At 40.5% G+C, this 16,625-nt stretch overlaps 5 protein-coding genes across 5 annotated transcripts; 4 read left to right on the plus strand and 1 right to left on the minus strand.

Annotated features, from left to right (window-relative positions):
* Window positions 1-1,895: 1,895 nt before the first annotated feature.
* Window positions 1,896-4,351, minus strand: LOC108051136. Its single transcript, XM_017133123.2, has 2 exons — window positions 2,388-4,351; window positions 1,896-2,137 (listed from the first exon to the last, which is right to left on the minus strand). The coding sequence occupies exons 1-2, from the start codon at window positions 3,388-3,390 to the stop codon at window positions 2,073-2,075; spliced, it is 1,068 nt and encodes a 355-aa protein (XP_016988612.1). The 5' UTR covers window positions 3,391-4,351; the 3' UTR covers window positions 1,896-2,072.
* Window positions 4,352-6,355: 2,004 nt separating this feature from the next.
* On the plus strand, window positions 6,356-7,599 carry LOC108051089 (protein TsetseEP). The gene is made up of 3 exons (XM_017133040.1): window positions 6,356-6,614; window positions 6,750-6,935; window positions 6,996-7,599. The coding sequence occupies exons 1-3, from the start codon at window positions 6,362-6,364 to the stop codon at window positions 7,508-7,510; spliced, it is 954 nt and encodes a 317-aa protein (XP_016988529.1). The 5' UTR covers window positions 6,356-6,361; the 3' UTR covers window positions 7,511-7,599.
* An 819-nt stretch (window positions 7,600-8,418) lies between these two features.
* LOC108051091 lies at window positions 8,419-9,088 on the plus strand. Its single transcript, XM_017133042.2, has one exon. It carries the CDS (start codon window positions 8,506-8,508, stop codon window positions 8,992-8,994), a length of 489 nt encoding a protein of 162 aa, XP_016988531.1. The 5' UTR covers window positions 8,419-8,505; the 3' UTR covers window positions 8,995-9,088.
* Window positions 9,089-10,064: 976 nt separating this feature from the next.
* LOC108051087 lies at window positions 10,065-10,783 on the plus strand. The gene has a single exon (XM_017133039.2). The coding sequence runs from the start codon at window positions 10,172-10,174 to the stop codon at window positions 10,688-10,690; it is 519 nt and encodes a 172-aa protein (XP_016988528.1). The 5' UTR covers window positions 10,065-10,171; the 3' UTR covers window positions 10,691-10,783.
* Window positions 10,784-12,823: 2,040 nt separating this feature from the next.
* Window positions 12,824-13,401, plus strand: LOC108051085. The gene is made up of 2 exons (XM_017133036.2): window positions 12,824-13,230; window positions 13,296-13,401. The coding sequence occupies exon 1, from the start codon at window positions 12,864-12,866 to the stop codon at window positions 13,227-13,229; it is 366 nt and encodes a 121-aa protein (XP_016988525.1). The 5' UTR covers window positions 12,824-12,863; the 3' UTR covers window position 13,230; window positions 13,296-13,401.
* Window positions 13,402-16,625: the final 3,224 nt, after the last annotated feature.

A 16,625-nucleotide genomic window follows, 5' to 3' on the forward strand; every position in this document is an offset into this window, starting at 1 on the left:
GCCAAATATTTAGTAAAGCCATAGATAAGATATAATATTCAGGTTACAAAACAGTCATTTCTTAGGCTGAGCGTCGTTTTTGGGCGAAGTTAGACCAAAAACCCCTAAAAAGCGTTTCCTGGAAATGGCTGAAAAAATCGTTTTTTTAATCAAAACTCTTGGAAATAGTAGTCGCATGTTATATTGTCATACCTCGCTGAATTCGTTATAAAATTTCTAACAAAGTGGCATTCACAGCTAAAAAATTTTATTTTTGACCCACTTTGACCAAAAATCATGATGTAACCCCTTATGAAAAATTCGAAAATGGGTAAAAAATTTTGTTGTCAAAATTTGTCCACAGCTTCACAAAACAGTTATTCTTTTGGCTGTGCATCGTTTTTTGACAAAGTTAGAGCAAAACAAGAAAGGAAAGCTAACTTCGGGCGGAGCCGAAGTTGATATACCCTTGCAGAATACTCTGTAAATTATATTCTCCAAAATTATTCATATGATGCATTCTTAATACTCAAAAAAAAAACCCAACTTCCTAACTTTAAAAACATCAAAGTTATGGCTTTTCCAATCGTTCAGTTATATGGCAGCTATAGGATATAGTCGCCGATCCTTATGAAATTTTGTAGGTCGGATTAATTGGCCAAATAAAAAACCCATAGAAAGTCCCAACTTCCTTACTTAACAAACAGCAGAGTTATGGCATTTCCGATCAATCAGTTATATGGCAGCTATAGGATATAGTCGGCCGATCCTTATGAAATTTGGTAAATCGGATTGATTGGCCAAATATAAAACCCATAGAAAGGCCCAACTTCCTAACTTAACAAACAGCAGAGTTATGGCATTTCCGATCAATCAGTTATATGACAGCTATAAGATATAGTCGGCCGATCCTTATGAAATTTGGTAAGTCGGATTGATTGGCCAAATATAAAACCCATAGAAAATCCCAACTTCCTAACTTTACAAACACCAAAGTTATGGCATTTCCGATCGTTCAGTTATATGGCAGCTATAGGATATAGTCGGCCGATCCCGGCCATTCCGACTTATATACTGCGTGCAAAGGAAAGAAGGGTGTGTGCAAAGTTTCAATTCGATATCTTTAAAACTGAGAGACTAGTTCGCGTAGAAACAGACAGACGGACAGACGGACAGACGGACAGACGGACAGACGGACATGGCTATATCAACTCAGGAGGTGATCCTGATCAAGAATATATATACTTTATAGGGTCGGAGATGTCTCCTTCACTGCGTTGCACACTTTTGACCAAAATTATAATACCCTCTGCAAGGGTATAAAAACCCTTAAAAGAGTTTTTCGGAAATGCTACTTTTGGCAAAAAATTCCGAATGAATCAACTTTATTTCCTTTTTTATCAAAACCCTGGGAAATAGTGGTCGAATGATAGAATGTTATACCACGTGGAATTCGTTACAAAATTTGCAATCAAGTGGTTTTCACAGCTAAGAAATTTTATTTTTGTCCAATTTTTCCTCTTGAAAAATATTATTTGTCAAAATGATCATACAAACTTTTGACCAAATTTTTTCACCCTCTGCAAAATCTGATTGATTTTGCATTGCATTAAAGGAATTTCGACCTCAGAGGTAAGTTAAAAATAAATAAATTATGAGTGAAAAGGTTGACAGACCTTTTTGGCAATCGTTTTTGAAAAGTTTTAAGAGATCGTAGTCTAAAAATGCGCTGTATTTTAATGGGACAAATGTCAGACTGTGACAATGTAAAAGCTGGTTCGTAATGGGTACGATAAAAATATTTTTTGGCACAATAAGCCCATTTAATAAAGTGCTAGAAATCATAATTTTAACACAAATAAATTGACAAAATGTTCAAATTTGTACCATATCAAAGAAACAAAGACCTGTAATGGGTAATGAGTTTTCTATACATTTGTTTTATTTTCATATGATTTATCGTCTTACATCACAAGGAGGAACTCTAGTTTTGTCTGTTCACATACTGCCCTTATTCCCTGACTTTTTGTGTATTTTCCTAGACCATTTCCCTTCGTCTTGGGTGGCTTTCTTGGGGTCTTGTAGCTTTTCCTCTATCGTGCGGTGGCGCCCGGCGCTGCTCGATATACACAATTATCGGGATCCACGGTGATGAGCTCTGTGAATTGCAGATGGGGATAGCATATGGTGTTTTTGTTTTAGTTTATAATTCCAGTCTATATAATTTGAAACAACATTTAGCTGTCCTGATTTAGAAATGTGTTTGTTGGTGTTAATTTAGTTTAGTGTTAATTGTTTGTGTATTGCCATATATTATTTTAATGCTATTATTTAATGATATTAATTAATGGAATGCAATGTACACTAGTTTATTATGTATTGCAATAATATATCATATAATATCTTACCCTGAGCCGCATCCTTGCCGCAGCTGCGTTGGCTGGTGTTCCTGGGCCTGCCCCTGGATCTCCGTGGCTCCTGCTCCAGATCCCTTTCGTCCTCCGAGGTGGAGAGTGTCCTCTGCTGCGGTCTCCTGCGTATCGTGGCCTGCACGACACTGGCAGCTCCTTGGGGCTCCTGCTCCTCCTCCCCCTCGCCCTCCCTCTCCTGCAGGATGTTCTCGCTGGAGGAGTGCTTGGGCGGACGACGCCGGCGATGCCTCATCTTCTGGGAACTGAAGCTCTCCTCGCGGATGACCAGGGTGCCCGCCTTGCTGGTTCGCAGGTAGTAGCGCGGCGCCTTGACCACCTCCTCCTCCTCCTGGGCGAATTCCGGCGAGGAGTGGCGTCCCTTCGACAGACTGAACCTCTCGAGGATGGAACTCTGCGAGCGGCGATAGCGTCTCTTCTCTCGCGGACCCGAACTCGAGGAGTTCAGGGTGGAGGTCGATGGGGGCGTTGGGTAGACGGGCAGATCCTCGGCCTCCTGGAAGCGAACGCCGCGCAGGGAACTGGATCGCCTGGAGCTCACCGATGGCTCCCAATTGGGCAGTTCGTGGGTGCTGAAATCAATGCAGCTGCCGTGCGTTTTCCGCCGCCCACTTTCCCGGCTCGAACTGGGCGTGGCCGTGGACATGACCGAGGGCGTGGCCTCCGCTATTCGCAGGCCATGGAAATTGCGCTCCAGACTCAGGTTGGAGGTGGCCGAACGCTTGCGTCGTCGCTGGGACTCCTTGGATGTGTAGGTCTCCTCCTTCTGGCCATCGGCATCCACCAGGAGATTGCCCGTGTGGTCGTAGAGGAGGATCCGGGGCAGGGCTATGTTACTGCAGCTGCGGGAGGTGCTCAGCTCCCAGTTCCAGTGCGGTGGCTTCTTCAGTTTCAGACTGAGCAGATTGGCCAAGGGGTCCTCCTCCGCCTCCACTTCCCCCTCCTGCAGAGCCTCGTCCCCATCTTCAGCTTCCTGGGACATCGCAGCTCATCAGCTATTGTCTCTTTGAAGTGGGTTTTTTAGGGTCTCCTTTTTTTGATCTTTTGGGGTCTCCGTTTCCTTCCACCTGTTGGTTGTCCGTTCTCTTGTTTGATCTGCCTTTATCTGCCGCTGCTTCTTCTTCTTCATTCACGGCTGATCTCCTGCTTCTTCTTGTTTTTTTTTTGGTAGCTGCTTTGGCCTTTGGCCAATTTATTGTTTATCTCAACTATGTCTGTACAGGCGGCACTCAATAAACGAGCATGTTGCCTTTGTTTACTACTGTTTGTTTCGTTTGATTTGGATTGTTTATTGTTTATGTATTTAATTGTGTTCTAAAATTGTTGTGACTTTAGTTTTATTTTATTTTTGTGTTGGGAAAAGTTTTTGGGAAATGAAACCTTGGAATTTTTAGTTATTTCATGTATTATTTGATTTATACCCTTTGTTTTGGGCTTTATTTTATATATATTATTATTACGTGGCGTGTAGCCTGGCTTCACTGTCCTTCGCTTTGGATGCTGCCCACGCTTCAATTATTTTTGGCTTCTTTTTTTCAGAATTCCCTCTCTTTTATGTTCTGCTATTTTTAGTTGATCCGCTCCCAGAGGCGCTCCCGTTCGCTTTCCCAATTTCCCGACTTTTCCCGCTGGTGACACTTGAGTGGGACACACTGTGCCACTTTTTAGGGCTGTCACAGAAACCAAGGCAAAAAAAATGAAGGCACAAAAAGAAAACACCACACAAGAACTGAGTTTTATGGGTTGGCAAACCAAAACAGAGATGGGAAAACACAGCGATCTTTTTCGCAGACAGATATATATATATGTATATATATTGTATATATTGTGGAGCTCTCTCGCTCGCACTCAGCGGCTCCCCAACTCGCCGTCCCGCTCCGACTCGCGTCTGCTGTCTCGCTCTTTTCTGTGCCGCCGATCAGCTGCGATAGCGTTGAGTTCCGCCCGCCAACGTGCCTCGTAGCCAACTGTTCGACTTGGCCGCATCTCGCAGGCCCAAAAAACACCCACCCTGCCACCCTCCCCGTACCGCCCACTCCGCCCCCCGAAGATCCATCCCCCCCCATCACCACACTGGCAATTTGCATATTTCACGCTCTCACAACGAGCACTTTTTCGGAACAGATCAGCCATGCATATCTGAATTTAAATACCCTTGCAGATTGTTTTCATTATTATTAAAATTGTCAATTAATCAAATGTTATTTAAAATTTAGGGAAAATCGTCGTGACCCACAGTGAAAAATGAATTACATCTGTTTAGTGCTCATTAATTAATAACTCATATACTTATAGAAAAATTCATATTTGTTTAACTATATATATCCTAACAGATCGGGTTAAAATGGTTTTCAAAATCTTTTCAAATTTTTTGTAATAGTATTAATATTTGATAATATTTAAGAATACGACTTTTTAAAAAAATAAATATTTAAATAAGCAATGAGATCCTTAAAATATTTTAAACTCGATATAAAATACAGTTTTGTTCAAAAAAAAATAAATTATAGTTAATAACAATTTAATTGTAAATATTCTATGAATTTAGATCTATAAAATTTAAAACAAAAATCTTTTTGCCAAAAAAAACAAGAATTCCTTCACAATAGAAAGTGATACATAAAAATTTCAATCTAATTTCAACAGAAGAGATTTCCGTGTCATCCCCAATTGACATTACCAATCCGGCAAATCTTCTAAAGCATGTCATTAATTAATATTTCGCAAATACACGTAGAGCCTGACTGACCACAGATCACAGTGATAATACCCCATCTTAAAGCGTATGCATATTTGCTGTGTGTTTCTTCACAACATTTTTGTTTATCTATCCCGAGTCACACCCCTTGCCGCCCACTTTTCGTAACGAAGAAAATACACAGTTTTCTGTTATGTTATTGGGAAATGACTGAAACATATGTGGCCGCCGTCGCTCGGCTAATTTGCACCACACTGTCCCCCAACAACACCCCCCTCCCCAGCATTTTGCCATTGAAAAATGACAAACAAACAGGGGCAAATAAAAAAAAATGTGTGGAAGAACGAATCGCAGAGAAAGTAAAGTGGACTGGGAAAATATGTATGGGGAAAATGACTTTTCACATATTTTTCATCAGCCCGTCGAGCATATCGAAAGGCGAGGTCCTGACACTTGCGAATGAGTCAGCTGCTCGGGAATTTGTAAGCCAAGAGATCCGATCGAGGGCATATCGATTACGAGTGGGGATATAACAAAGGGGTCCTCTATTAACAAAATAAAAATTTAATATTTATAACTAACCAATTTATTTATCTTAATTATTCAGTGTAGAAAATCTTTCTCGGTTAATTTATTTTGCATCGATAAAGAATGTGTATAATAAACTTTAGATGACCTCAGTTTAATGCTGCTCAATGAAATATAGATTTAAGCTTTTCAATTGAAATAAAGATTTTGAATTAAATATTTATGTTGAACATTTTCGGTACACATTTCGGGGGTTCCAATGTTTATTTATTTATTCATTCTACGCCTCGACGATTCCGATATGCCCAATAAAACAGGTTCTGCTGCCTGTTTTCCCTGCCAATTTTCGCCATCTGCTGCGACACCCCTAATCCTCATGGCCACCCCTTTCGAGGGGGGTGGGGGTGTTGGGGGCAAAAGGGGGCGGGGCGTTTAGCCTAGCTCGTGGCAATTATGTTTGCGGCTAATTTGTAACTTGTCCGTGCAGGAAATCTAATTTATGCGGACATTGATGCATCGTCACGCGGCGTGAGCCTCAATTAACCGGCGCAGTCCGAAAGTATGCAACATCGGGTTGGAGCTCTACCCCAAATCTTCCCCCCTCCACCCCGCTCCCACTGGCCAAGGTCAGAAGGTTATCGCATTTGATAAGCTTCCGCACAGTTGGTTCCGAGCCCCAAGCTCGCGAGAGTGACTGCTCAAAATTAGTTAAGCCGCAGACTACGCGATGAGCAGATCCCTGTGCATAGTTCTTCTCCTGGGAATCCTCTGCCTGGAGAATCTCCAGGCACGCTCCGTTCCGGACGGAGAACGCCATAGATACGTGCGCAGACGCATCTCCCCCGACGATCCCGATCTGGAGATCATCGAGGTCAAGGAGGTGTTCTATGTGCGTCGTCCCAAGAAGGTGGTGATCCCACTCGACGAGGATGAAATCGACTGGCGCATTCGCTGTGACTTCGAACCAAATCTTCCAGAGTGTAAGAATTGAATATTGTATTATTTTTAAATCATTGAAAAGTACTCAACGTATTTGTAGTATGCCATTTCATTTATCAGATTAGATTTTATGCTGGGTCATCTTCAAAATAAATGCTAATGTTACTTAATTTTAGGTGGGGATTTGGTTAAGAAACCAGTGACTCCCAGTTTGCCCAGAAGGCCACCCACAACCACAACCACTCAGCCGCCCACAACTACCAAAAGCACCACTCGTAGGACCACCACCACTCCGGAACCACTGAGGGATGAGGCCATGGAGCGTAGGATTCGCTGTTATAATGATCCCACACTGGAGGAATGTGAGTTCAGTTCTAAAGATATAGGGGCTTAACTCTAGACAGTCATTCTGTAATTTGCAGGTGCACCCTCTACCACTACTAGTACTAGTACTTCAACTACTACGACTACAACGGAGTTACCCAAAATGCCTGATTTAAATGAAGCAGAACCTGAACCTGAACCTGAACTTGAACCTGAGCATGAACCAGTAGTTGAAGAAGAAGAGGTCGAAGAGAAAGCTGAAACTGAACCAGAAGAGGAAGTAGAAACCGGAACTGAACCAGAAGAGGAAGCAGAAACCGGAACTGAACCCGAAAAGTATATTGAAACTAATACCGGTCCCGATGTCGAAAAAGAGCCCGAAACTACAGCCGATACCCAGTTGGTTGAGGAGGCCACAGAGGCACCAAGTTCCGGGGAAAACTTCGTTTTGTCAAACGACGATGACGAAAGCGATGTCGAGGATGACGAGGATCAGGAGGATGAGGATCAGGATGAGGAGGATCTGGATCTGGAGGAGGAGGCTGCCATGGAGAGGGAGAGGGAGGGGGCTTCTCCCTATATTGGCCAGCACGATGCCGGCGATTGGAACTAGGCCTTAATTGGAAGAAACGCATGATTGGGGAAATTCGATTTGCTCTCTTTTGTTTTAATTGGGTGTCAATAAAATTACAAATTACGGAATTAATAGTGTTTTTCCTCAGTACAAATGTGTTTCGAGGGTTGATCGAGCTAAAAATGTTTCACAGATAAGGCTTTATACTTTTCAGATTATTAGTCAACATAACTTAAATAATATTGGAGTATATTATGATATATATTATCATTATTAACTATATTAATGTCCTTATAGTTTTTATATTGGCCTACAAGGTTCTATGCCTTATAAATATTTAAAGGTATTGAATCTGCTAATTGGAATCGATTAGGAAACTAGAAGGTTGAGTAGTACTTTTGGAATACCCTTTATCATTTACAAGATATCTTTCTCAACTATTCGCAGTTTTTCGAGAATCTTATGGCCTCGTCAATTGTTATATAATCACTAGTAGCTCGTGCCATTGTGGGTCAATTCCAGATCACCACGTTTGAGTCGAGTGTAAATACCAATTGAACGCATCTCGCATAGAACATACTCGCATACTATACATTCCAAAGTCAATAGTCTATTTATGTGCCATATTTGTCACAGCTTCCGGCTCAGCGAAAAAAAAATGCGTATTTACTTGGGAGGCGAAATGTCAGAAACAAAGTCACCCAGGAATAGGGATATGTAGTCGATGGGGCAACCTTATCTGAATTACAGATTCATCGCCCCGTATCTGTATCTATACCATATCATTGTGATTGTGTATTTGTATCTTTGTCGAGTTGCTCTTAAATCAGCGCACAATTGCGATGATTATGGCTGTTCGCCAATTGAATTAAAGAAAATGCGAAGCAAGTGACACACAAAGGCGACGGCGATTCGAATAAAATGGGTGGAAATCGAGGCGCCCCAGGTCAGTCTCAGCAGAGTCAGCGTTCAGTCTGGTTTTGTGTGGATAAAGCCAAAGGAACCGAGAGCTAAATACCGAAATATCGATCGAGATGAATCACCTGCAGGGATCCCTAATCCTCGTCCTGCTGGCTGGCGTGATTTTGCAGAGCCAGGCGGGACTCTTCGATTGCGAGGACAAGATACCCGGACTGGGCGATGTGGCCGACAAGATATCGGAGATATCGGGCAGCAGCACTAGTTCCGAGCACGAGGTCCGCGACTTCTTCAAGAACGTGGGTTGTCACATCAAGGAGGGCGCCAAGAAGCTGGGCGAGAAGGCCAAGGACCTGGGCACCGAGATCAAGGAGGGTGCCCAGAAGCTGGGCGCCAAGGCCAAGGTCCTTGGCAGCGATCTCAAGGACCGCTTCGACGACTTCCGCGACAAGCTGGCCCAGGACTCCGCCGAGGAGATGAGCAAGGATCGCGGCTTCCTGGCCAACGTGGAGATCATCAATCCGGACATCCTCAAGGGCGAGCAGCAGTGCGGCCACGGCCACATCCTGGATGCCTTGGGCAACTGCAGCAAGTTGAGGAAGTAGTAGTTCCCAAAACTTCCCAACACCTCTAATTGCTTAAGTTTTTTTTATAATTTTTTTTTTTTTGTGTAAATAAAAATGGAAAGTGAAAATACAACTGTGGGAAAAGGTTATTTTCAGGGGATTTCCAGCAGGGAATTTGTACATTTTTATTGAGCTATGTCTGTACCTGGATCATCGTCTATCAGTATTTGTTTAACTTGTTTTTATGTTTCTATTTTATGTTTTCGGACATTTCCCTCTCTTTCTTTTTAGTTAAATGTTTAAGCTTTCTCACTTTTAATAGTGACTATATGATGATTCATACATATGCAAATTTAAAGCCTATTAAAGATTAAATAGGTTAACAAAGCTTTTAAGAAATGTCTTTAATAGTTTGCGTTTATTTACGATTTTCTGAGAATAACAAACTCTTTAATATATAAGTTCCCATCAAGGAAGTATGTAATTCAAACATCGCCATTTAGTTAATGTATTGAACACTTTACTTTACTCCTTATAAAAAATTAAGTTAGGCAAATATATAGCAGTATTTGATTATGTTACACATTTTTCTCTTATATTTGAAGTTACAAAAGTATTTAATAAAATAAACAGCATATAAGTACAAGTAAAATATTCTTAAATAAGTTGATGAAACGACTGTTTTCTTCTTGTTACACAAAATTAAAAAATTATATTTTTTAGGTAAAATGAAAATGAAGAACTTTAGCCACCATTCCGAAACCTATCATTTGTTTATTTTGCATCACTTAAGCTGGTTAGTGACTAATTCGGAAAGACCTGTTCTAGATTCTTATGACTTGATAAACTTAATAGTATTATTTAATGGCCGCCTAAGAGATCAACTTGATGGATTAGTCACCTTTGCAATTATTCAAAGTGGTACCCATGAATCTTTCTCTATCCCCATTTTTTTTGTCCCCCACATTCTGGAGAATTCTCCGCCACTCTGCCGTTCCCATTTCTCTATCTCTGGGCCTCTCTTTTCGCTCGCCTAAAATGCATTTCAGTTGCCCGACGACTTTCTCGCCGAGCTTCGCCGCTGAATAAAAAACCCAAAGGCCCAGCCCAAAAGCCACAAGATACCCAAGAACTTGGTCAGGTGGCTGCGGCTGCAAACGGGTTTCAGTCGAGTTTGGGGCCTCAGAGGCGATACACGATATTCGAGAGATCCGCGATGACTAATTCCCTGACCATCGCCGTGTTTTTGGCCTGCCTGTGCCTTTGTTTTGGCCAAATGCAGGCTGCCTCCATCCTCTGTGGATCGTCGGAGGCCAAGTCGGCGGAGGAGGCGGTGACCACGCCCAGTCCCAGTGAGGTCAACAAGTTCGTCCACAGCCTGCAATGCACTTTGGAGAAGGCCAAGCCCTGGATAGCGAACATCGAGAAGGAGGCCAAGATCTTGGAGGAGAAGGCCAGAGATGTCACCAGGTCGCTCTTCCAGCGGATAAACATGCTGGTCAATGTGCTGGCCCTTCCGGCCAACTCTGAAAAGGACAAGAAAAAGGAGAAGGACAAGGAGCAGGAGGAGGTCACCACCACCACCACGGAGGGATCTTCCACTTCGGAGGCTTCTAGTTCCAGTTCGAAGAACGACATCAAGGAGGAGCTCACCACTCCCGCGCCCCCCGTTCCCATGGACTGGCTGGAGGATCAGGCCAATGAGGTGGACTACATCCCAGAGAAGAGCCAGTAGTATATTTACTTGAACTATATGCCTAAAAATATTTATATTAATTAATAAACATTATTGCTCTTGTTTGGCAGTGAGCGATTCCTATTTATGAAAGCGCATTGTTTAATTATTTGTATTTTAAATGCTTGTTTCTACAGAAGTCTGGATTTCAACGACAATTATGGCCACTAAACTAACTAAAATGAAAAATAATAGGTCGCATTAAAATAAACAATTATATATATATTTTTTTTTGGATACATTTATGTTTTTAAAACCTTTTAATAAGCATGCAATTTGTTCAACATAGATAATAATTGTAGTATATTTTCATGGTGACATTGTCCATTGATCTTACTTTCGTAAACAGAGACTTGTTTACTTTAAAAGTATTTAATTTAGCATAACTGGAACACAGAAACTTGTTGGCACCAACGAACCAATTGGGTTAAAGTTCTTGATGAGACGTTTCCTCCTCTTTGTGACTCAGTTCACTTGAGGTTCTTTCCCGACTTTCTCTTCTGGACTTTTCTCGCCACTGTGGTTATTGGCCAAAAATAAACAGACAGCCTGCAAACTGAAGCCCTGCAACTCACGCATAACTTGCGATCCGGTTTTGGTGTCAACGGATTCATTCACTGACTGAATCAGGGAATAACCCAACGCAACAGGAGGCCCATCAAGCGATCTCTCTGTACGATCGGCTTCAATTGTCAATTGCCAGTCGTCGGGAAAGATGCAGCTTCTGGGCACCTGCGGACTCCTGATAATCGTCGTCGTCATCTGCCTGTCATTACCCATCATCCAGGGAATGGTCTGGTCGGGATTCAACTGCTCGGCGCGGGATCACCGCGGCTGCTGCTTCAACTGGATGTATCCCAAGCGGCCGAGACCACCATGTGCCCCCCAATTGTGAGGATGATGTTGCCATCTCTACAAGGAAAAAAAATAATTTACAAAATTCCAAGAATAAGAAACTTTTATTTTTAAAATCCAAAACCACAAAAGAAATCACAACGGACTACTGAAGTAACAATAACCAAGACAACAACTGCAATGAGTATTAAAATAACTTAGTTTTTTTATAAAAATAATTAAATTGTATTTAAAAATAAATTCCATGCTTAGTATTAGTTACTAAAACTACTTACACCTTCTTATATTTATTAAACATTACACAAGCAGAAATAAAAATAAAATATTTCTCTAAAATTTAATAAGTATTAAAACGTAAGTAAGTTGTGGAAAAATATGGTGAAAATTATATTTGATTGAGTGGTAAAATTAAGTGTTTGCTTAAAAAATAATAGTGCCCTCGTGACTTTAGCAATTTTAGTTGATTATCCATCAATTTGGTATATATATTGACCAAACAATAAGTAAATATTTAATGGAGCACATATTAAAGTTTTTGTTTGAGCAAAGAAAATACAAATGAAAACATTTTTTTCTGCAAAAATTTTTATATATTAGTTTAGTTTATATTTCCTAATTTTTTACGTGGTCTGAGGTTGGTATTACGGCACAAATTATCATTATTACAGAATGTGTTTTAACAAGTTTCAAGAATAATTATAAAGTGCTATATAAGCACTATCGCATAGTGCTTTATAATATTTGAGCGAATTAAGACAATTATTTTATAATCGGAGGAACTAAATACTCAAATACATTGAACAAAAAAATGTTCAAAACTTCTAGGCATACGTGAAGGTTTAAACGAATATTAATTAGATAGTTAATAATAAAATTAATTATATAATTAATTAATAAAAGCTTACAGAATAAACATGCGTATCATATAAGTAGGAAACATTGTTAGGTTTTTTTAAAAGATTATCTCATTAAATGTTATACTATTGATGAATCTTCTATGATATTTAAAGTGCAACCCTTAATAACTTTTTTTTCTAGCTAATCCCAAATTAATTTTTTTTAGAAAGTCAATTAAATTTTTCGCTGTGCACCAGAGCTTCTATTACAGCGAGGCTAGAGCAGTTCGCATTGAGCGAACGAGCTCACGAACGCAACTTGATTGGGGTTTATTTTAGTCAGGGGGCAGGGGGAGGGTAAGGGGGGGCTTGGAGCGGAACCGGTTGGCGAAGACCGGAGACCGGAGACCCGAGATTTCGGATCGTAGACCGCCGTCTCGGAGCGGACCGATCAGTCGCGTTGTCAACCTGAAAGCGTCAAGATGAAATCGCTCGTAGTGTGCTCCCTGATCGGAATGGTGCTCCTGATGGCCATGGGCCAGGTGCGTTCCGAGTGCGACGAGGCCAAGAGTCCCGATGACAGCGACTTCAAGCACTTCTTCAAGAACCTGGGCTGCAAGGTCAACCAGGGGGCCAAGGAGGTGGCGGAGGCCGCCAAGCCCTACACCGACAAGATCGGCGAGGGCGCCAAGGAGTTCGGCAGCTCGGTGGCCCAGAAGTACGACGAGCTGAAGCACAAGCTCACGGACGAGTCCTCCACCACGCCCAAGATTCCCGTTACCTATGACGCCCCCACCGAGAAGGTCCTGCTGGCCCCCATCGGCGGACCCAGTTCCCCGGCCCCGTGAGGTCAGTCCACCTGGTAGTTGGAGTCCCAGTCCCAGTTCACTAACCATCCAATCCTTCGATTTCAGGGAATGGTAATCCGACTGGAGGTCCCCGCTTCGTTGCAAAAGTTTTCTTTGTTTTTTTTTTCTTGTGATCTATTTTAATAAAACGCTTAATCAAGTGATGTTGGAATCGTGACCTGTGTTTTGCGACTTAATGGAGTGCTGATAAGCGGGGCTTAGTCGGGGTCCCACAAGATCAGTGGTTATCAATGCGAAGCTAATCAAATGGGAAAGACTGATGAAAAACAAAACCTTTGTTAGGGGATCTTGGAACCTTGGAAGTCTGACCTGAAATTCTGTTTCATTAATTTCAATGAGAGTACTCAATGTAATCTAAACAACGCTTAGAAATATGTCTATAAGTAGGAGCATAAATAAAATGTAAAAAAATTGAGTATAGAATTTATAAGATTCAAGATAAAGAAATTTAAATAAAATCTGATCTGAAAAGTAATAAAATAATTTTAAAAAATACAATTAAAACACTTAAAACTTAAACATTTTTAAATCTTAAAATGTTTAAATGCCTCAAGACCACAAAGTAATGTAGTATAATTATTGGGAAAAACAGGGAAACAATAGCCGAGATGTGAGAGCAATAAACAACTTGAAAAAAAGCAAACCGCAAGGGATTTACATTTGAAATGTAATTATTCAAATTTAAGCCCCATTGTTAACCATTATTTCTGAGAACTGAAGTGATGTGCAGAAACACTCAATTGAGATCATAAAGTCGAACATCGCCGCTCCCTTTATAAACGCCGTCAAGCCGTCAACCTTTACTCACTGCCGATCCAAATTATATAGCCGAGATGCTGTTGATCAGCCACCATGACGAACAGTTCGTTTTCATCGCAGGCCTATAATTTATTAGTGATTTGTTACCGTTTGCATGTGGAAACTATGGAACACATTGTGTATTAGGGCATTGAAATATGTACTTAACAGTGATCTAAATTTGAGCGTAAATGCTCTTTTGTAAAAGACAAAGAAGCCGGCAAATATAATAATCTCATGACAAGGGAACATCTGACATGCAACGATAAGATAATAAATACTGTTTAAGCTAGAACAAATATTTATTTAAAATCATATCTTATCAGACAATAAGAGATAAACTAAAAAATGTAAATTAGCATTGGAAACCCCGTAATCCGAGATATTTCCAGGGTATTTTCCGCTTCACGGCTGTGTAGTGTTTATAGTATAGTATTTTTATTGCCTTTTGACATTTGTCTTGTCATTTCGAGATTGTTTACATTTCGGTCGGCTTCTGTTTGAACGACTTGCCTTCGTTTGGCTAATTTATTTATTCACTTTTGAGTGCGGATGTCCCAATGTCAAACCCGCAATAACAGTGCTTTTCTACAATGAACGGCAAGACATTTTCAGAATGCCAATTGGGATTTCCCGATCGATTGATCGAATTACAGCTTGTTTTCGCCTTTAATTGAATGAGATCGCTCGGTACTTACATGATGCTTACGTAAGTGAGGAGATTACTCATAATGTCTGAACTTTAGCACGTAGTTTTGGATGAGGCTGTTTAAATTCGAAACTTCCGCACTGGCTTTTTATTCAGCTAGAGTTAAACTGGTTGTCGGACTTTTAGACTAATTGTTCTTTTGTGCAAATTACTCATAACTGCACATGCGTCGCAGTGCTAAAACCCGAAACAATTAAGGCAATCAGCATACACAACCAACTGACTCACATGTCACAATCATCAAATAAAAACTGCCAACGAAAATAAACACAACACATAAATCAGATTATCACTTCGGGTTTTGAAAGCACAGTTGAAATTGGAGCTGGAAGTGGAGGGGATTTGTTTTCAATGGGTTGGAGTGCCAGTTGTTTAATGGAGAATTGGAATTGGTTTTATTTGAGAACTGTACACTTTAATTATTTTTATGATGTTACTTGCACAAAAGGTAACCTACAACTAAAAGACAGCAAACGATCTCAGCCTTCGATTTTTGGCATATCCTGCATTTTTCATTTTTGCTTTAATAAAAAAACAGAAGTTGATTGTTTCGATATTTTTTTTCAAAGAATGTATTTTCCAGAAGCGTTATTTTGCTATAAATTAGGCCAATTACTACACACAGCTAAAAGAATAACAGTTTTGTGCATCTGTGGACCCAAATAATCGATTTCAGGTGGATTTTGACAAACAAAATTTTTTACCCATTTTCGGATTTTTCATAAGGGGTTACATCATGATTTTTGGTCAAAATGGGTCAAAAATAAAATTTTTTAGCTGTGAATGCCAATCGATTGGAAATTTTATAACGAATTCGACGAGGTATAACATTCCAACATGCGACCAATATTTATGACGGTTTTGATCAAAAAACCAAAACTCAAGTTGATTTTTCTGAATTTTTTGCCGAAATAAACACTTTTAAGGGTGTTTTTGCTTTAACTTCGCCAAAAAACGATGCACAGCTAAAAGAATAACCGTTTTGTGCAACTGAGGACCCAAAGAATCGATTTCAGATCGATTTGGACAAAAACAAATTTTGACCTATTTTCGGATTTTTTATAAGGGGTTACATCATGATTTTTGGTCAAAATGGGTCAAAAATAAAATTTTTTAGCTGTGAATGCCAATCGATTGGAAATTTTATAACGATTTCATCGAGGTATGACATTCCAACATGCGACCAATATTTCTTAAGGTTTTGATCAAAAACCCGAAACTAAGGTCCATTTTTTCGAGGTTTTGGACAAATAACCTTTTTTTATGGGTTTTCTGGCTGTAGAAAAATAATTATGGTAACAAACAGCAAAAAAGTTATTAAATTTTTTGTTTGAAATCATTATTCAAATATCTAAATAGCTGAATTAAGAAAAAATAAAATCAAGAGCAAAGGTTGTTCCCAAGCCATTAAAAAGCTTTAACTGAATATTTGATTTCCCAGTGGACATTCTCTTTATAGCTCCGCCATGATAATCAAACTGTGGAATAAATATTAAAGTGTAGAGAAATCTGTTTATCTGAGAGATATTCCCCCGGCAGCTGCAGCTGCAACTGCTCGCCACTTTCGATAAGTTTCCGGCTGGCAAACATTTGCCTGGTATTTTTTGGCTTTTCCGTTGTTTTCCCCCGGCAGAACTTTGCAGACAAGGCAGGTTGCTCATACGCACAGTTGCACCACCAGGCTGTTTAGTGGGGTTTTTTGGGGGGGTTTTTCAGGGGCTACGGGAACGACAGTCATTACCGCCAAAGTTTTGTCGGCCAACGTACTTTCGAGACAGCCATCTCATGGGCATCGAATTATGACACTTTTAGTGGTTTCTGCTAACTATGTGGCGGCCAAGGGAGAAAACAGGACGAGGAGAAAGCAG

This window comes from Drosophila rhopaloa, unplaced genomic scaffold, assembly GCF_018152115.1.
Source record: "Drosophila rhopaloa isolate 14029-0021.01 unplaced genomic scaffold, ASM1815211v1 contig_3, whole genome shotgun sequence".
NCBI classification, from domain to species: Eukaryota; Metazoa; Arthropoda; class Insecta; order Diptera; family Drosophilidae; genus Drosophila; species Drosophila rhopaloa.